Source organism: Aspergillus aculeatus (genome assembly GCF_001890905.1).
Source record: "Aspergillus aculeatus ATCC 16872 unplaced genomic scaffold ASPACscaffold_8, whole genome shotgun sequence".
Classification (NCBI taxonomy): Eukaryota; Fungi; Ascomycota; class Eurotiomycetes; order Eurotiales; family Aspergillaceae; genus Aspergillus; species Aspergillus aculeatus.
In genome coordinates, this window is record NW_017962983.1 from 1,226,322 (window position 1) to 1,243,079 (window position 16,758).

The window sequence follows — 16,758 nt, forward strand, 5'->3', positions numbered from 1 at the left end:
CTGCTGACTTGAGAATCCTTGTGGCAATGACCGGTGAGGCGACTCGGTGTCAGGGACAGCGACCAAGTCTCCAGAACGCCAATCCCAGTGGTATCCATGCCGCCGGCCCCCAGGGCGGAAGGCAGCGAGACACTGGAGGACGCCGCGTGCGCTGCTGGACGCATCAGCTCAGCTCAGCAATGTCCCTAAACCTACAACCCGGCAACACCGGACCACCCACCGTTCCGCGGCGCAGCCGCCTCATCCAGTGCCACATCCAACGACGAGACCGACCCCCGGCTATCCTCGTGCCCATATTCCCCAAACCGTGGAAACGAGACCATCCCCGTTGTCGTGGTCCAAGACCGAAACAACGCCTCCAGCGTGTTTTCAGTTTCCTCCCTCGCACCGCCAGATGCTATCGTGCTCTCCCCCTCCATTCCAGCAGTGTGCCGCCCATCCCCAGCCCCAACAGCCGGAGAACTACCCATCGGGGCGTCATTAATCGTGAACTGGATCTGACTCGCAGCCTGAGTATCATCACCAGCTAGTGGTGGCGAGGAAACCCCGGGGTGGGCTGACGCTTCGGCCTCGCTTCCATCCAGCCCTGGAGCTGCTGCTGCTGCTGCTGCACCACCGCGACCCGCCATCTCAGCCGGGGTCTCCTTCCGCTTGACCCGCCATTTACGCTGGATCCGTATCCCTGGGTACGGGTGCACTGGCGCCGCCGACGGCAAACTTCCGAAATGCACGGTATGGCGCTTGCGGTTTGTCCCCGGCGTGGTGGTGGTCGTCGTCATCAAGTCCAAAGCGGCGGCGTTCTGCTCCAGCTCGGTGAGCGGGAGAGGGCGGCGGTAGCCCCGGAATGCTTGGAAGCCCTACAAGTTATTCGGCAACCACGCGCCAACATAATTAGATCGAAGTGCACGCGATAATGAATGGACAGGGGTGAGTGAAACGGAAGAAATAGGAACAATGGGGACTGGGGCTGGGGCTGGGGCTGGGGCTAGCGAGTATTTGTTGTTGTGACATTTCTTTTTGGTTTGTTTGTTCAAGCATGGAGACAAAGAGACAATATGATTCAATTATACGGCATGGTATCAATAGGCATAAACATCGGCATAAGCATAGTCACACACACACAGCATGTAAACACACACAGAGAGAGAGAGAGAGATACAGACACACAACCGTACTCGCTACCCAGAAGAGAGAAAAAAAAAAAGAATCAAGAATCTACCTTCTCAGAATGACCCCCGATCCCTCCTCCCTTCAGCTTACTCCGGCCTCGCGCGAACAGCCCCTTGGCCGCTTCGCCCGCCCTCCCGCCTAGCACCCCGGCCGAGTGCAGCAGTTCCTTGCCCCGTTGCTCGACCTGCTGTTTATTCATCATGGCGCCTAGCGGGGCGGACGGGCGGCGCGCGTGGCCACCTGCAGGTACTCCGGATCCCGAGGGCGCACCGCCGCCGGCGGACACGTCGAGCTGCGAGGAGGACCCGAAATTGCCGAGCGACGAGAGCTTGGGGAACTTCTTGCGGGTGACGCCGACGCCGGCCCCGGCCCCCAGCTGGGACGGCACGGCACCGGTGGCCAGCTTGGCGCTCTTGTCGACCACGTCCGCGTGCTCCGGGTGTGAGTGCACGGTGACCTGGATCCAGTGGGCGAGCCCCGTGTCGATGGTGGCGAATTTGGCCCGCGTGTCGTTGAAGGCCTGCACCCGGTCCTCGGAGGTCTTCATCGCCAGAATCTCGCGGAAGCCGAGGAGGGTCGGTTCGACTGAGGCCGGCGCCGTCGGTGTCCACCGCGGGATTTGCTGGTGTTGGTTGTAGTCTCCGGAAAATGCTGGTGCGTTGTTGTCTTGGTTAGTGTCGGCATAGCTGTTTGGGATGGCTTCCGCGTGGTAGACTTCGGGCAGTTGTCCGTCGGAGATGATACTCCGATCGTCGGGGACCGGGGGCAGGATGGTTAGTTTGGGCTTTTCGGTCTCAGGCCCGGCCGAGCTGTCGCTCTCCTCGGGGGCCTTGTTGAGGGGCTCCTCCTTGGAAGTAACGGTCTGGGCTGGAATGGCTTCCGCCGGTATAGCTTCCGCCGCGGTGGGACTCGTCACATCGGCCGCCGGAGATGGTTGAAGTGGGTTCTCACGGGAGACAGGAAACTGTCCCGGCATAGGAATAGGAGGTGACTGCACACCTGCTGCCGGCGCAGGCTCCTCGGACGAGGAAGAAGACTCCCACGAGAAACGTCGTGCCAATTTTGGCTTGGAAGACTCCGTTGCAGGAGATGTGATTGGCTCGGAAGCAGCAGGAGGCAAGTCCTGAATGGTTGATCCCTGCAGGGCAACCGGAGAAGCGACGTAATCTGGAGTTGCCTGGTCAATGGCTACAGGGCTTGTAGTAGACTCTGCAGCGCTCCAATACCTCTCGTATTCGCTAGGTATGAGGCTGTCCTGGCGTTCAGCCTCTGGCCGACTTGCGGGCTCCTCTTCCTCTTGCTCCTTCGAGGGGGTGGTCTCGCGACTCAATGTCCGCATGATCTCCTTTCGCAGGCGGTCACTCTCCGTGTCTTGGGGCGAATTGTCGGTGCTCATGGAGGGTATAATGATAGGCACCCCATCATGCGTGACTGTAGGCGCTGATGTCACAGGATGGGACCCGATGCTCAGAGGAGCAGGGTGATCGGGACCGGGTGCTGCGTCGTGCACAAGAGCTTCTTGCGGCGTTTGTTCGCCTGACTGTGAATGGAAGGAAGACGCGACCGGTGTCTCCACAGACATCTCGCCTGTTGCGGACGGTTGGGCGGTTTGAACATTGGTAATCCTAGGGGTCCTCGAGGGGCTGTTGTTTGGACTGGGCAGGCTAATATCTCGACGATGACCCGGTTTGAAGACTAGGGTGTCACTCGCATCCTTGGGCGGGGGTGTTCTCTCACCCGGCTCTTCCAGAATCGTGGGTGTTTTGATATCGCTCTGGCTTCGCTGCGGAATGATGGGACTGATCACCGAGGTACTATCGCTGTTTGACCGTGCAACACTGTCGACCGTCGTACTGGGAGTGTCAGGTACATCGAAGGCTTGATGAACCACAGAACGGAATCCCATGGACGGATTGTGCTGGAGTTGGTGTTGCTCAGGTTCTGACCCTTGGGCTTCAGAAGTAGGGAAATATGAGTCGCCCGAGAAGTCCGGGGCGAAGCTTGAAAGACGTTCCACATCTGGGAGCTGAATCGCCGGTGCGCCACCTCCTGCTGCCTCAGCTGGGTGAGTGACGTGAAGCGCTTGCGCATCCTGCCCACCGTCAACAGCGTCTTGCGGTCGGAAAGGCTTGTAGTCACCTGTCCCGGCCGGTGCTTCGTGGCTAGATGGTAAGTGGAGTTCAGCAGATGTCAGGCCTGGAACAGTCGCTGTCGTTGTCGCATTGAAAGGACCTGCGCCTGACTGAGCGGCGTTGCGATCCTGCGGCACCGCGCCTGCTGATCTCATTCGCTTGTAGATATCGACCGGGCGAACGATTGGGACGGTGCGCGTAGCGGGCTCGACGACGGTCGGGTCTGCAGGCTGAGCGCGAATCGAATCTCCTCCAAGAGTCGCGACTTGGTCCATCGATCGGGATCGATCCATCGATGGGAGTGGCGGTCGGGAGACATCCCTGGTGAACATGCTCGGAAGATCCCCGGTGCTTTGATTCAGGTTGTGTTGCGGAACCGGTGGAGGCTCGTCGTCATCATACTCGCCGTACTCATCGTCGCCCCAGTCGTTTCCATCGTACGAGTACTTCTTCGCTTCTACCCAGCGTTTTGTCTTTGCTCGGTTGACATTAGGCTTGAAAGATACAGGTGTTTCTCCGCGCGGGACTGGCGACATGGGACTTTCTGTGTTGGAGGAGCTGCAGACCGAGGCGTCGGATGTATTAGTACAGTTCGGTCCAGTGGTGGGCGAAAGAGGCGGCTGCATGGACTCACAGCTTCTGTAGCTCGGGCTCATAGGGCTGAAATGGACGGGCCATTATTCTCACACGACTACCCTGATCAGCAAGGGTGGATCGAGAGCTGAATTCAACAGTGCAGGTGGTGTTTGAAATGGATGATTGGCATGTCCAGTGCCAAGAGTGAATGCCAGGATTGAAACAAGTGACCCCAGTCAAAGGCGCGGTGAGCGCAAGGTGTTGAGCGGGTGTAGCGGACAGAAAAGAGGCCGCGAGGAGAATGGTTTCACAGAAGCCGGAGATGACGTGGGAGGAGGAAAAGGAGGAGGAATGGGGGCAGTGCGCCAAGAGACGGGGCGGTGCACGGAAAGAAGATTGACGTGGAGATGAGATGAAGCCGTTATTTTTCAGACGGTGGGATAAAGAGCTCCTGAAAGTGGTATCTCACCACGATAAATGAGCTGCGATTAAGGCTATTTGGGGTGGTTGGGGAGTACCGATCATAAGAAAGAGAGGATGGAATTGAATTGAATTGAATGGGATCGGGTATACCACCATGCCCCTGATTCCACCCAACCGGAACGGTCATTGGCTGGTTTGATGGCCGCCTACCGTCCCAAAATGGATCAGCTGTGGCTGGTGTGGATCTTGGTGGCTAGTGCCAATGTGGGGTGGCTGGTGTGTGCACGTGGCTGGGCTGGTCACTAGTCCTAACTAGTAACTAACCAGTTGGTGATTTTGCTGCATTGCCGCTTTCGCCCCCGTCCTCCACTTCCTCCCCCATTCCTCTCGTTCATCATGACTATCTTGTAATTCCGCTTCTCTTCCTGTCAACACACTGACTCTCCGCTCCTCCTCTCCTCCCCTACCCTCCCCATCCACATAACGTGCTCTCACTACCCCTCTCTCTACCTTGACCTCCGTCTCCGCCCCGACGAAACGAACGGACACGTCTCCAGTTGCCTGCCTCCTTATCGATTAGTCCGGACTCCGTGCCGTATAATCAATCCCCTCCCCGTCGCACCGCACCCGACCGTTGGTTCTAGATTCGGCGATTGGCATCCTTTCGACCATCCTCGGAGTATAGTGATTGTGCCTCGCTTACTGCTCACGTCCATCGCATCTTTGCTCAATCAACCTCCCCATTCAATTCCACAGCTACCACCACCCAACCAACGACCCTCACACGCACAATGGCCGGCCCGTCCATCCAGGATCGCACGGGCGAGTTCCACGCCATTCTCGGCCAGGCCCAGAAACGCCTAGCCTCCAGCAAAGTCGGCCCTCAGCGCCAGGCCCTCCTGTCCGATGCGCAGCGCCGACAAGCCAATGGGTCCGCCGATGCACAACACCCGGGGAAGCGACGGTCGGAGTTTGCGCGGAGAGCCGTGGAGATCGGACGCGGGATCACGGCGACGACCGCCAAGTTGCAACGGCTGGCTGAGTGTGAGTCGGCCATCTCCCCGAAACCTTGCAAAGGCTGACTTTGAGAAATATGGGATGTTAGTGGCAAAACGCAAGACACTCTTCGACGACAGACCGGTCGAAATCTCCGAGTTGACCTATGTCATCAAGCAAGATCTCGCTTCCCTGAACCAGCAGATCGCCTCGTTACAAGCGCTCACCCTCTCCCAACATCCGAAGAACACTCGGTCCAAAGCGGACCAGGAAGGCGAGCACAATGATAATGTAGGGTCCCATCAAACATGAAAAAATATACGAGGCTAACGATCAACGCAGGTGGTCGTGATGCTGCAAGGCAAACTAGCCGATGTGGGCGCCAACTTCAAGGACGTCCTCGAAGTGCGCACGAAGAACATCCAAGCGTCGCGCTCGCGCACCGAGAACTTCGTCTCCTCCGTCTCGCAGAAGTCCCACACGGCCCTCGACCCCCAGCGCTCCGACTCCCCGCTCTACAACCCCTCCGGCCGGCGGACGCCCCAGCCCGGCGGCGGCGGTGGCGGCGGCGGCGCCGACCTTTTGACTTTGGAGCCCACGAACCCGTCGCCGCTGGGCCGGCCGTCGATCCACTCGGACCAGCAGCTCCTCGTGATGGAGGAGGCGCAGACGAACAACGCCTACATCCAGGGCCGCGGCGAGGCGATCGAGGCGATCGAGCGGACCATCAGCGAGCTGGGCGGGATCTTCGGGCAGCTGGCCCAGATGGTCAGCGAGCAGTCGGAGATGATCCAGCGCATCGACGCCAACACGGAGGACGTGGTGGACAACGTGCAGGGCGCGCAGCGCGAGCTGATGAAGTACTGGACCCGGGTGTCGGGCAACCGCTGGCTGATCGCCAAAATGTTTGGCATTCTAATGGTATGCAGCCCTCCGCCCTTTGCTACAAACTTGCAGCAAGGTACACTTGACTAACTCGTCAACCAGATCTTCTTCCTCCTCTGGGTGTTAATATCAGGATAGAGACACCCTTCCCTTTCCCTCTCCCTCTCCGTCAAACACAAATCCCTCCCCCTCAACATAATGTACTAATACCAGGTGCATGTTCGTCTCTTGCTGTGCCTGAACGAAATCATGTAGCCCTCCTCCTTCCCTTTTTCCATTTTGCACCGCTACACCCTTTCCTTTGTGATGTGTGTGTGTGTGCATGACCTACCTCACGCAGGGCAGGCTTTGCCCGCCCTTCTTCACTCTTGCTTCTATCCAACCCAACCCTTTTGGCCATGGCTAGATCTTCCATGTGAAACCCTTTTCATCTTTCTGCCGAGTGCCCATGTCACTACTACAACGCCTACCCCCCGATTTCCTCCTCCTTTCAGTCGTGCTTGACAGTTGCAACGCAAGCATGACTTCATGTGCATAATGGGTTCACGAGTGTTGTTGTCTGTCGAGTAAATTAGAATCAATACCTAACCTCCTAACCCCCGCCATTCAACATCCCCCGTGTTATGATTGATGCATTGGAGTTGTAGTAGATTCTTTATTAGCGATGCGGTTCTGCTTGAGGTACGACGAGTAAGAGTATAGAGGATAAGTAAGTATACATAGTACAAGATAGAGTTTTTACCGGATATACAGCTCACCCATATCCCAACCACATCACAGGCTATATAGGCTATAGGTCTACTATAAATATAATCCCCACCACCACCCCCCCAAAACATCCCGAATCAACCCAAATCACCCAACCTACAAACAAACCGCACACCCCAACCGCGGCCCCCCACCATGCAGTACCCTTACCACCTCGGGCGCATGCGCCGCCAGCCCCCTTTCACGGATTGCCCGCTCCGCCGCCGCGAACCAGATCTCCTGCAGCCGGGGCACCATGCCCGAATGGCCGGTGTCGGGGGCATCGGTTTGGTCGTCACCCACCAGCGCCGCTAGGTAGTCCCCGTAGTCGCGGCGCATGTGCCATAGGAAGTCCATGCGGTGGGACCAGTGCGTGTCGGTTTCGGAGCGGTGGGGGGTATGGGTATGGGGGTGTGATTGTGTTTGAATAGGTGGATGGTCGTTGTGGTTGTTGTTAGGGCTATGGCTGTGATGGTGCTGGCGCTGGTGGTCATGCTTCTCCTTTTTCTTTCTGGGGTCTGGCTGCTGCTGGTTGGAATCGGCCGCAACAGCGACGAAGAGATCGACGATGCGTTCGAGGGTGGAGGTGGTGAGCAGGAGACTGACCCATGTCTGGGAGGAGGTGTAGGGGATGTCCGGGGCCATGAGGTGACGCACGGTGTGAATGAGGGTGTGCATGGTGTGGTGGGTGGAGAGCAGGACGTCAGGGTCGGTGAAGGGGGGTTCCTGGAGGATGCGTTCCTGGCAGTCCAGGGAGTGGGTTGGGGTGGTGGTGTCGGCGCAGGATTCCAGGAAGTAGACGAGGTAGGTTCTGGGATATGGAGGATTAGCCTTGACCTTAATAAAAACCCGGGATGGTGAGGGCATACATGGATGGGAGCAGGCGGGCTTGCAGTGCGCCGACGCCCTTGCTGTAGACGAACTCCTTCTCCGTTTTGGAGGAGGCCCATAGCTCCCGCGCCGTGGGGTCGGTCTCGAGGTAATGCTGCACCAGATATTCGGCCAGGTAGAAGGACAGCCGCACGCAGGTCCGCCAGCACCGCGTGAGATCGGTCAGGTAGCCGAAAGAGTAGTCAGGCGATTCTTCCAGCGTGCCACTCGGTGTGTAGTGGGGAGGCGGGGGCGGGAAGAGATCAGACACAAAAGTGAGGTCGTCGCCGATGGCAATGTTGGGTTCCTGGCACCTTTGAAGGTGGTATGGGTCCTCTCGCCGCCGATGTTGGAGATAAGCTTTGGCGATAGCAGCCTCATTGTGATAGACCCGCTGGTGTAAGAGGCGGCATGTAGCCGAGAAGGAATGGATCTCTTCCAGTTCGCATTGTACCAGGATCTTCACTAAAACATCCACGGGAAGCTTCTCCCAAGCTGTGCGAGTGTTTCTCGCAGGCTTTGAGGTTCTATGCTTTGAGTCAGCGGGTGCAACGAGTTATTTGTTGACATATGGGTCTGCGATTTACATGGGAGATTTTCTGGGCCGCTGAGACGACGGATGCCGTCTGGCTTGCCGCACAACTTGACGCAGGTGCTCAAGGAAATGGCTCATTGTCAGTAGGGGTCAAGACCATCGAGACTTGGTCTTCAATGATGTTCGAGGAGTCCGCTTGGCGCTCATTTTGAAAGGCAGGATTCAGGTTGTGATTATTCAGCTACTTCATCTGCCTCTTGGGGAAATGCTTAGCCGGGATGAAATCAGATATGGGTCCGATCTTCGCTTGGTGGACCCGACTCGCGTTTGGATCACCACTCTCGCCAAAATGTGTCACCATGACCCAAGAAGCAATACAGGAAACAGAATGCTGCAATGAGTTGTGCCGGTGCTGAATTTGAGGTGAGGCCGGCCTCAAATTATGTTGTGCAGCGGCTCACTACAAACCCATGATACACATACAAAGCAACAATGCGTACTCCGTGCCGACCCGAGACGCGATCGAGTGGGGTACGATATCGTCACAGTGGACACCATGTCTCGCGCGCTGAAACAGTGGCAATCCTCATCCATACTCAGTACACGTTGAGGTGGGGTCCGCCATCATTCGTGTACTGGTGCTGGAAATCCTCAAGCAACTGATCCCACTGCGTCCAATCCATGGGGCTGGAATCGCTGGCCTGGTCCAGATCAAGGGTCCCGAGTCCCTGTCCACTAGGAAAGACTGCCTCGACAAGCTGATCCTGATCTCGGCTGCTAACGCCTATCGGAGCTTCTTCGTAAGAGATTTCTGCATTGGGATCATTAGCGGCCAATTGCTGCTTGCCCTGCATGTCGCAGATCGTAGACACAATAGCAGGACATGGAAGAGGAGGCCTGCTGCAACGAGCCCGCTCTGCCGCATGTGCCTTCCAAGACTTTAGAATCAAGTTCTGCAAAGCCACATTGAACGCTATCCTCTGTTGTCGCGCCTGCAACCCGCGAAAATGTCGACTACAGATCCGGTCGATGAGGAACCATGCCCTGTCCGACTCTTTCCCATCGACACGATTCCGTAATTCATAGAGCATGTGTATCAGCGGTGTCCAGGGAATGTGATTCTCTACATGCCACTTATACCGCTGGGTGATATCGCTCGTCTGCACAAGATCACAGTTCTCGGCCATGCGCACGCAGCTTGAGAAGATTCGATCTTGAACGGACTGTGAATTATGACTTCCCTGTTCAGCGTGCTGGCGGGGGTGATGTGCAGAGAAACGGAGCAGAGATGTGATCGCATGGATCACGATGCTAGTCATCTGATGCAGCGGGATCGAGGTGTCGCAGTATTTCAAGTATTTCGTCTTATAGATCTGGCTAAGCTCATCAATCGCTCTATCCTTCTCAGCTAGTGAGGTGGTGGAATCGCTCAAGAAGCTTTGACCCGTTGGCAAGGTGCCTGACTTTCCCGACCATCGAGCAAGCCACTCGCCAAATTCACAGCGGGCCAAGCAGAAGATCATTTCGGTCACTCCACTATGGTCACGAGGCCTTTCGGTCATCCGCGGGTCTAGATCGCAGTCGTTGACATTCGCCGGACGCTGCACATCGGCAGCCATCAGAGATGTTTGGGCAGCGATGCCTGTAAGCTGTGCCGTGGTTGCGTCTAGTATACTTAGCTGAAGCCAAAGGCGTCGACGCATTTCGGTCTCGAAGATAGAAAGCCCATGGTGGGAGCCATCTCGATGGAGTCCAATACGTTGTGCCACCCGGATAGCGACACCGCATAGAGACCAGATGGACTGTGGATCCGAGAATGCTCGCATTGCAAGCTACAAGCCATTGTTAGACATATGACCGACCTGACTTCAGATACGCGCTTCAAAGCAGAAAGAGAAGCACCGGCCATAGCTCCATGCATGTTAGAAAATGGGCACGTACCAAATACAACAGAAACGCCTGAAGAACCACAACATCCGACGTCCGTAGAATGCCAGCATTCGACAGAGCAAGTCGAGCTCCCCGACGAAAGCGAGACAAAAGGACAGCCTTGCTGTCTCCGAAAGCCTTCTGGACGTCATGCGGGGCCATCGAGATCAGCCCGATACAGTATATACAGAACATAAGCGCCTCAAGCTCTTTCGGGACGGCGCTCAGATCCCCGATGGCATCGATCATCTGCTGCTGAACTGTGGGTCCATGCAGGATTTTGATCAAGGGGTGCACGTTCTCCAGAAAGACCTGCCAGAGCTTGAAGATATGCAACGGCTCGGGATGTAAGTCCGTGATCTGCGTCTTCGGGCGTGCACCTAGAATAAGAGAAGGCTCGTCATCTGTTCCCTCTAACGACGGGTCCGAATCACTGTAGACCGACGCATCGCGTAGCACGTCCTCCGCGGGTGGCAGCTAGAACAGTTTAGCATCAATTCTTATGTCAAAGACACTGGCCCAGAGTGGTGATCTTTCCATACCTCTGTGCGGATACTTGACCACATATTCCTAGCCGACCAGTCAGCTAATCCAATCCTGAGGCATTTAGTTTCTGCTACACATGAGCCAACTCACCCATCGACATAGACCGACTTCCCCCCCTCTGCGATCAACATACCCGCGTCATTCCCGGTGGGCGCAAGAGACGTGTTCGACATGGTCATGGGCGAGAGCAGCCCCTGAGTATCACCCCTAGGGCCAGACGAGCCGGTGTTTTGTCCGGCACGTCGGGGGCGCTGTGGACTGGCTGGACGATGGGCCTCATCCGAGGGGCGCCTCTTGCGCCGTCGTGGAGGCGGATGTGCTCGATAAATGCATTCAGTTCCATTCTTCGCGCACGCGGAGCAAGGGTCCTGACGATCACATCGGACTTTGCGCCTGTTACAGACCACGCAGGACGGGGTTTTGGGCGTCCCGGCCCGGACAGCTAGCGGGGTCTTTTGGGGGGTACCTGAGTCCACCATTGCTGATTAAAGTAAAGTCTGGTCGAGATCATGGCATTTTAGGAGGGGGTGGGATAGGATGATGCTCAATGGCCACGTTATATGGGCGATTATGGTGGGAAGGGCTGGGTAGATTGGGAAGAGGTGCGGATGTTGATGATGTTGATGTGGTCGGGTCAGCGGATATATTTTGGGGGAGGTTCCGGCGCGACAAACCAACAAGGCCTGGGGCCATCCGACGGATGAACTTAAGATTTTGAAGGCCCGACACTCAGGTCAACTTCCAAATGCCCATGATAATTTCTACAGGATTCCTGAAACAATTCTATTTATCTGCTGCATGAGAAGGTACTGTTAAAGTCTGGCAACACTTCAGACTGTGATCCTTCCCCAAAAAAGGCGTATCAACATCGCGGATGGCACGCCATGATTCAAGCTTTAGACTAGAAATGCAACTACTCCCATCTCATCTGCCCAGCAGATCCGGAAATAGGCGCTAACAAACGATAAACACAACAAAATCATGCACAGCGACAGCCTGCGTTCCTCTCAAGCGGGGTATTCAACACGGACAAATATTCATAAGTCATCAAGGCTGCATTCGCAACACGAATACAAGTCCCGTTCACCGTGTCGGGATAAAGTGCTGAGAGTCCTTCTCCTGCTGACTGAACGACTCGCGGAATGCAGCAATGGCAGCAACAATCGCAATCGCGATGAACGCGAGGGAAATGAAGGACCAGAGGACCCCCCAGCACTGCGAAGAGCCACCATACCGCTTGGCGAACTGGCTGGCGTCCGAGGTATTCACTTTGCGAAGGATTAAGTCGTCACACTATCCCGAGAACAACAACTATCAGTACCGAACGAGGCAAACAAAAGCACCACGACCACTTAGGGAAAAAGGAGACTTACAATATCCCAGACACTATAAAGGGCCGACATAACACCGATGAAGAGCTACGTGCAGATCCAATTAGCCGCGAATTCCCCCTCTCATTTTAAGGGAAAGACCTACCACCACCCATTTCAGAGCCTGGCCATGGGCGATGAACCAACACGCGACCAGCAGCCCCACGGCTAGGAGAATCGTGACGATCGTGAGCCAATCCTTGCGCGCCCACCACAGGGTGAGCAGAAAGCACACCCCCAAGACGATACTGGCCACCTTGCTGGCGACGATGTCAAACCCGGCGAAGATCAACAGCGATCCGATGATCGACGAGCCCAGATAGCCGGCGGGCAGGGTCACGGCGCTGATTCCGCCCGACATGTGCGTGACGCCACCTTCGTGCGGGTCTAGCGAGATGCTTTTGACGCGGCCACCGGTGCAGCATGCGGTGATGGCGTGGCCGAACTCGTGGAACGCGATGACGAGCATCTTTTTTTTGTTTCAGTCGCAAGTCAGCAAGAAGAAACCCCCCAAAAGAAGCGAGGAAGGCAAGATTGCAGCAAAGTTATGCGTTCGTTGAATTCTCTCACCTTGAACGGCCAAAGCGACCAGCGAACATAGGGCAGATTCCAAAGCAACGCGATGACGACAACGTATGCACCCATCACCCCGAGGGTCACTGCCTGGGCGTGGGTGACGCTGAGATCGCGCTTCATCAGATGCGGCCCCGCTGAGTGGTAGGACCGTTGATCGAGGAGCATGTAAGACGGTGCCATGGTGGATGGAAGACTGTTCTTGCGTAGTAAGAAGGTACGGAGTAGTCTGTAATTTGTCGCGCAGTGTCAAGAGAGCCACCGCAGAAAGCCTTCGACAAAAGTATGAGTATTTATCTGTCTGAAAAGTCTGGGCTCCCTTTTCCTCACATGAGCGAGCGGTTTGGTTGCCTACGCGTTCTTTTACTACCCGCCGTGTAAATTCTTTACCCGACTGGGTTTAGCGTGTGGCTGGGCCACGGGGTACGAGTATTTTTAGTTCCGCTTTTTACGTGGCGGTGACAATGGAAGAAACTGTTGTTTGCATTCTCTGCACGGCAGATGTCATTCATATTCCTTCATTCAAGAACTCAAGTGTATAAAGACATCATAGAACAGCATTTTCCATATATACCGATTGTATCACAATCCCATTACAACGGCATTGGCAAGGCCTACAATCGTTGAATGATCCCAATTTTCAGACCCAACCTTTAAATCGATCCACCCCACCCGCCGCTTAATTTCCGAACTCCACAACTCTATGTTCTCTGGTAAGTCTACACAGTAAAGTTCATAGCAACCCGTCTGAAAGAAAAGACGGACGCAAATCTCGACCATTGAACAAAACCAAAAATACGCTCAAGGTGGGACAATGCCGTCGTCAGCATGCAGGAGCCAGAATGCCGAGAGTAATGACGGAGGGGGGTGTCTAGAGCAACGATGGCAGAGTGGGTGGGTCCTTTGGCCTATTCAGCCCTACAGCAGGGTGAACTGCGTCAGTGGCGGAAGGATCTGGCACGTATCTACTAGTCCTGGAAGAATAGGCTAGTCGCTGTAGGCGCATCGCCTTCTTTGGATTCTGGGGTTTCACTGTCGCATTGGCATGCATCTATTGGTGAGGTGGGCAGAAGCACTACGGTAGGGCAGAAGGTAGTATGTTTTCTCGGGCGGGATCCGCGCGTAAGTATCCTGAAAGTACTCATACTGTCCGTTCAATCCGATCGTGGAGAATAGAAGTCACGATGCTGATAGACTGCCAAATTGGTCCTGTAAGAAGGCGGGAGATAGATAAGGACAGATATTGGATTATATGTAGATTGGTGGAGTAAGCGATGCCGTGTACTGTTCATCGCGGTTTGTTATAGAAAAGAACTACAAAAGGAAAGTACTGTACTACAATAAGGCCGCTCACCGGCTTACTTAATGTTCACTAACTTAGTGCACCTTACAGGCTCAGCCCCTAGTACCCACTGCAGACAAGTAGGCTCTTATAACAATACTAAAAGGGAAGGGTTCTAGGCGTATGTAGAAAGTGGAATACTCAATACGACCTCTACAGACTAGAATCATTTTTTGCACGCCATGGAATGGAATTGTAGCTTTTATAGCACTCGGGGTGGCTGACGATGATAGTAAATACATAGTAAATTTGATTCTGGTGGTATCTCACCAAATCAGGGGCATAACTCATCCCCAAACAGAGTAGCCCAGGTAAGGGCCAAAGGAAAGCGAACGTGAGCTGATCAGATCCGAGGTATCATGTCCGGGGAATCATCACAATATAGCATAGCGCCAACCAAGCTACGCCCGCCCAAGCAACCTATCCAGCCAAAACATTTTCGCCCACCAGGTCATAAGCGTAACGTCAACGCCATCCAAGGAAAAATCATCAAGTCATAACATCCTGCCAGCACCCCCTCAAAAAAACATAAGAAAGCAGGGAAAGAGTAAAAGCAAATCGAACCAACAAATCAAACTATACCCCCCCCACCCTTCCCCACCCTCCTGCTCCCTTCTGTCTTCCACACCGTCCATGCCCCGGTGATCATGACTTTCAACCCGAAGGCAAACCACAGGCTGCTTGCTAGGCTGGCTACCTTGGAGAGCCCACCGGCAGTCATGGCACCCAGGAAAAGGGCCAGGAACGCCCCGACCCGACGGTCCCGCTTGGGGTTCTTCCGGGCGAGCAGGTTTGGGTCCACCAGGAGATCACACAGTAGGCTGGTCAGCACCACCGTTGGGATCTCGTCGAACTCCAGGATGCGCGAGGCGCAGACCTGCCCGCCCGCTTGGAAGGCCAGGAGCGAGATGGGGATGATCTGCATCCATTGGATTGGCGCACGCGGGTCCTCGGGGCGGGGCGAGACAATCCTCAGCTCCACGAGGAGAGCGGCGACCAAGAGGCAGATCGACTGAACCGCAAAGGAGAGGATGAGGGAGGAGCGACGGCGGGGTGGGCCGAGGAGGCGGGACGCCTGGATGAAAATGATGTTGCTGGCGACGAAGGTACAGAGCGCGATGAGGGACTTGGCCCACAGGTAGGCTGGGTATCTCGGTTGCCCAGAGGCACCGAGGGCGATGAAGACGGTGTTCCCTGGACAGCAAGGAGTTAGGAGGCTGAGACAGATGTGACGTGGGGATTGCTGTATCCGAGATGTGAAACAAAGTAGGACATTGTTGATACATACCTGTTTGCATGCTAGAGAAGCTGCCCCAGGCATTGAAGGACAGTCCGTCCACCAGGCCACTTACAAACCCGCAGACGATCAAAGGTATATCGGCATAAGCAATATCGATCTCGGACTGGAGATGACGAGCTAATCTGCCGTAGGAGGTTGTCTCTCCGTCGTCGTTCGATTGAGCAAGGGAGACAATCGTGCTGTTGCCTGAGGACCAGAGGCCACCTCGGTCCTCGCTGAACTGCAGATGTCTCGAATATGCCGTGACAGCTGCCGGAGCGGACTGAATGTCAGCGGCGGGAGATTGATGCATGATGAACTGAGACAGGCACCCAAGACCAGCGCCGATGAAGAGAAGAATGGCTGAGAAGCTGCCGCCTTCATCCTTGGAGCCAAACCATGGCCATCCCTATATACAGTCGCCTTTCGTACAAAGTTTGCTATCCCCACCATACTGCCTCCACGCCAAGGCACCATCAAGAGCCAGTGCAACCATGTGTCCGTGATATTTTCGTCTGGAGAGACGCATGCCTACCAGAAGCCGCGGATGTCGTGGTACACCGCCGAAGCAGCGGTTTCAGATATCAGCCCAATGTCCATCGCATACCTGCATCATCCTGGCGCGACACATAGATTTGGAGATGGATATACCATGTCCAAATCAATCAGGCGACAGCGAACTCGGTCTCAGTCTGCATGATATTGGACATATCACATCGTCTGCCAGAGGGAGCCGCTTGGCAAACCCTTGGCACAGGTTTGTAACTTGGCTCCGTCGATGACCCCCAAGCCCCCGGGAGGCTCTAGACATATGTCGATCACCATAAGCCAAGATCCAGTTCAAGAAAGTTTCGCCAAAGGCTGACCGGGACAGCCAGCGGGATCTTGGCAGATAAGAGTTGTCCGGAAGCGTTCCTTTCTCTCATTCGAAAAGATGCAGACATCAATCATCTTCATGCCGAAAACGAGACACTTGGCCTGTCAGCAGTTCTCTATCGGGACAAGTCACGAGACAGTTGAGACAGTTGCGGGATGGGCTCACAATAATCTCGTTCCCAAGTGCTCAAAACCCTGTGTTTCTGCTTGTTTTTTCTCTTTCCGTGATTTCCTGGATCTCTCATGCAATAGGGTGATAAAACGCGAGTCTGGCGCAAACTTGTCGTTTGATCTGCAATGAGCTCGACCACCAATGACCGTGCAGCTCGGCTTCTTCAGGTGCTGAGCCAAGCTGGGCAGTTTGATATCCATTCTTGGCATTCATTTCCGCAAGACGATCTGCACGAAGGCTCTCAGGCAAAAAAGTAGCCAAGATGCCTGGAATGCCAGTTGATGACTCCATTCATGATGTCACGGACAAGTTAAGTTGAGACAGACATCACACGGGA

The 16,758-nt window shown here is 55.2% G+C and overlaps 6 protein-coding genes across 6 annotated transcripts; 1 reads left to right on the top strand and 5 right to left on the bottom strand.

The window, feature by feature from the left end:
• Nucleotides 1-1,207: 1,207 nt before the first annotated feature.
• Nucleotides 1,208-3,838, bottom strand: ASPACDRAFT_60757 (uncharacterized protein; the record flags this gene model as incomplete). The annotated part of the gene is made up of 1 exon (XM_020203592.1): nt 1,208-3,838. The coding sequence occupies one exon, from the start codon at nt 3,836-3,838 to the stop codon at nt 1,208-1,210; it is 2,631 nt and encodes an 876-aa protein (XP_020056280.1).
• Nucleotides 3,839-4,684: 846 nt separating this feature from the next.
• On the top strand, nt 4,685-6,803 carry ASPACDRAFT_119838 (t-SNARE syntaxin). Its single transcript, XM_020196285.1, has 4 exons — nt 4,685-5,345; nt 5,407-5,588; nt 5,640-6,218; nt 6,285-6,803. The coding sequence occupies exons 1-4, from the start codon at nt 5,093-5,095 to the stop codon at nt 6,318-6,320; spliced, it is 1,050 nt and encodes a 349-aa protein (XP_020056281.1). The 5' UTR covers nt 4,685-5,092; the 3' UTR covers nt 6,321-6,803.
• Nucleotides 6,804-7,046: 243 nt separating this feature from the next.
• On the bottom strand, nt 7,047-8,472 carry ASPACDRAFT_43580 (F-box protein; the record flags this gene model as incomplete). The annotated part of the gene is made up of 3 exons (XM_020201286.1): nt 7,047-7,740; nt 7,799-8,326; nt 8,387-8,472. The coding sequence occupies 3 exons, from the start codon at nt 8,470-8,472 to the stop codon at nt 7,047-7,049; spliced, it is 1,308 nt and encodes a 435-aa protein (XP_020056282.1).
• Nucleotides 8,473-8,930: 458 nt separating this feature from the next.
• Nucleotides 8,931-11,288, bottom strand: ASPACDRAFT_43581 (Zn(II)2Cys6 transcription factor; the record flags this gene model as incomplete). The annotated part of the gene is made up of 4 exons (XM_020201287.1): nt 8,931-10,166; nt 10,276-10,740; nt 10,806-10,833; nt 10,900-11,288. 4 exons carry the CDS (start codon nt 11,286-11,288, stop codon nt 8,931-8,933), a joined length of 2,118 nt encoding a protein of 705 aa, XP_020056283.1.
• Nucleotides 11,289-11,542: 254 nt separating this feature from the next.
• On the bottom strand, nt 11,543-12,987 carry ASPACDRAFT_78856 (M50 family metallopeptidase). The gene is made up of 4 exons (XM_020205279.1): nt 12,750-12,987; nt 12,286-12,648; nt 12,183-12,227; nt 11,543-12,102 (listed from the first exon to the last, which is right to left on the bottom strand). The coding sequence occupies exons 1-4, from the start codon at nt 12,933-12,935 to the stop codon at nt 11,893-11,895; spliced, it is 804 nt and encodes a 267-aa protein (XP_020056284.1). The 5' UTR covers nt 12,936-12,987; the 3' UTR covers nt 11,543-11,892.
• A 1,678-nt stretch (nt 12,988-14,665) lies between these two features.
• Nucleotides 14,666-15,686, bottom strand: ASPACDRAFT_60761 (YoaK family protein; the record flags this gene model as incomplete). Its single annotated transcript, XM_020203593.1, has 2 exons — nt 14,666-15,288; nt 15,383-15,686. 2 exons carry the CDS (start codon nt 15,684-15,686, stop codon nt 14,666-14,668), a joined length of 927 nt encoding a protein of 308 aa, XP_020056285.1.
• Nucleotides 15,687-16,758: the final 1,072 nt, after the last annotated feature.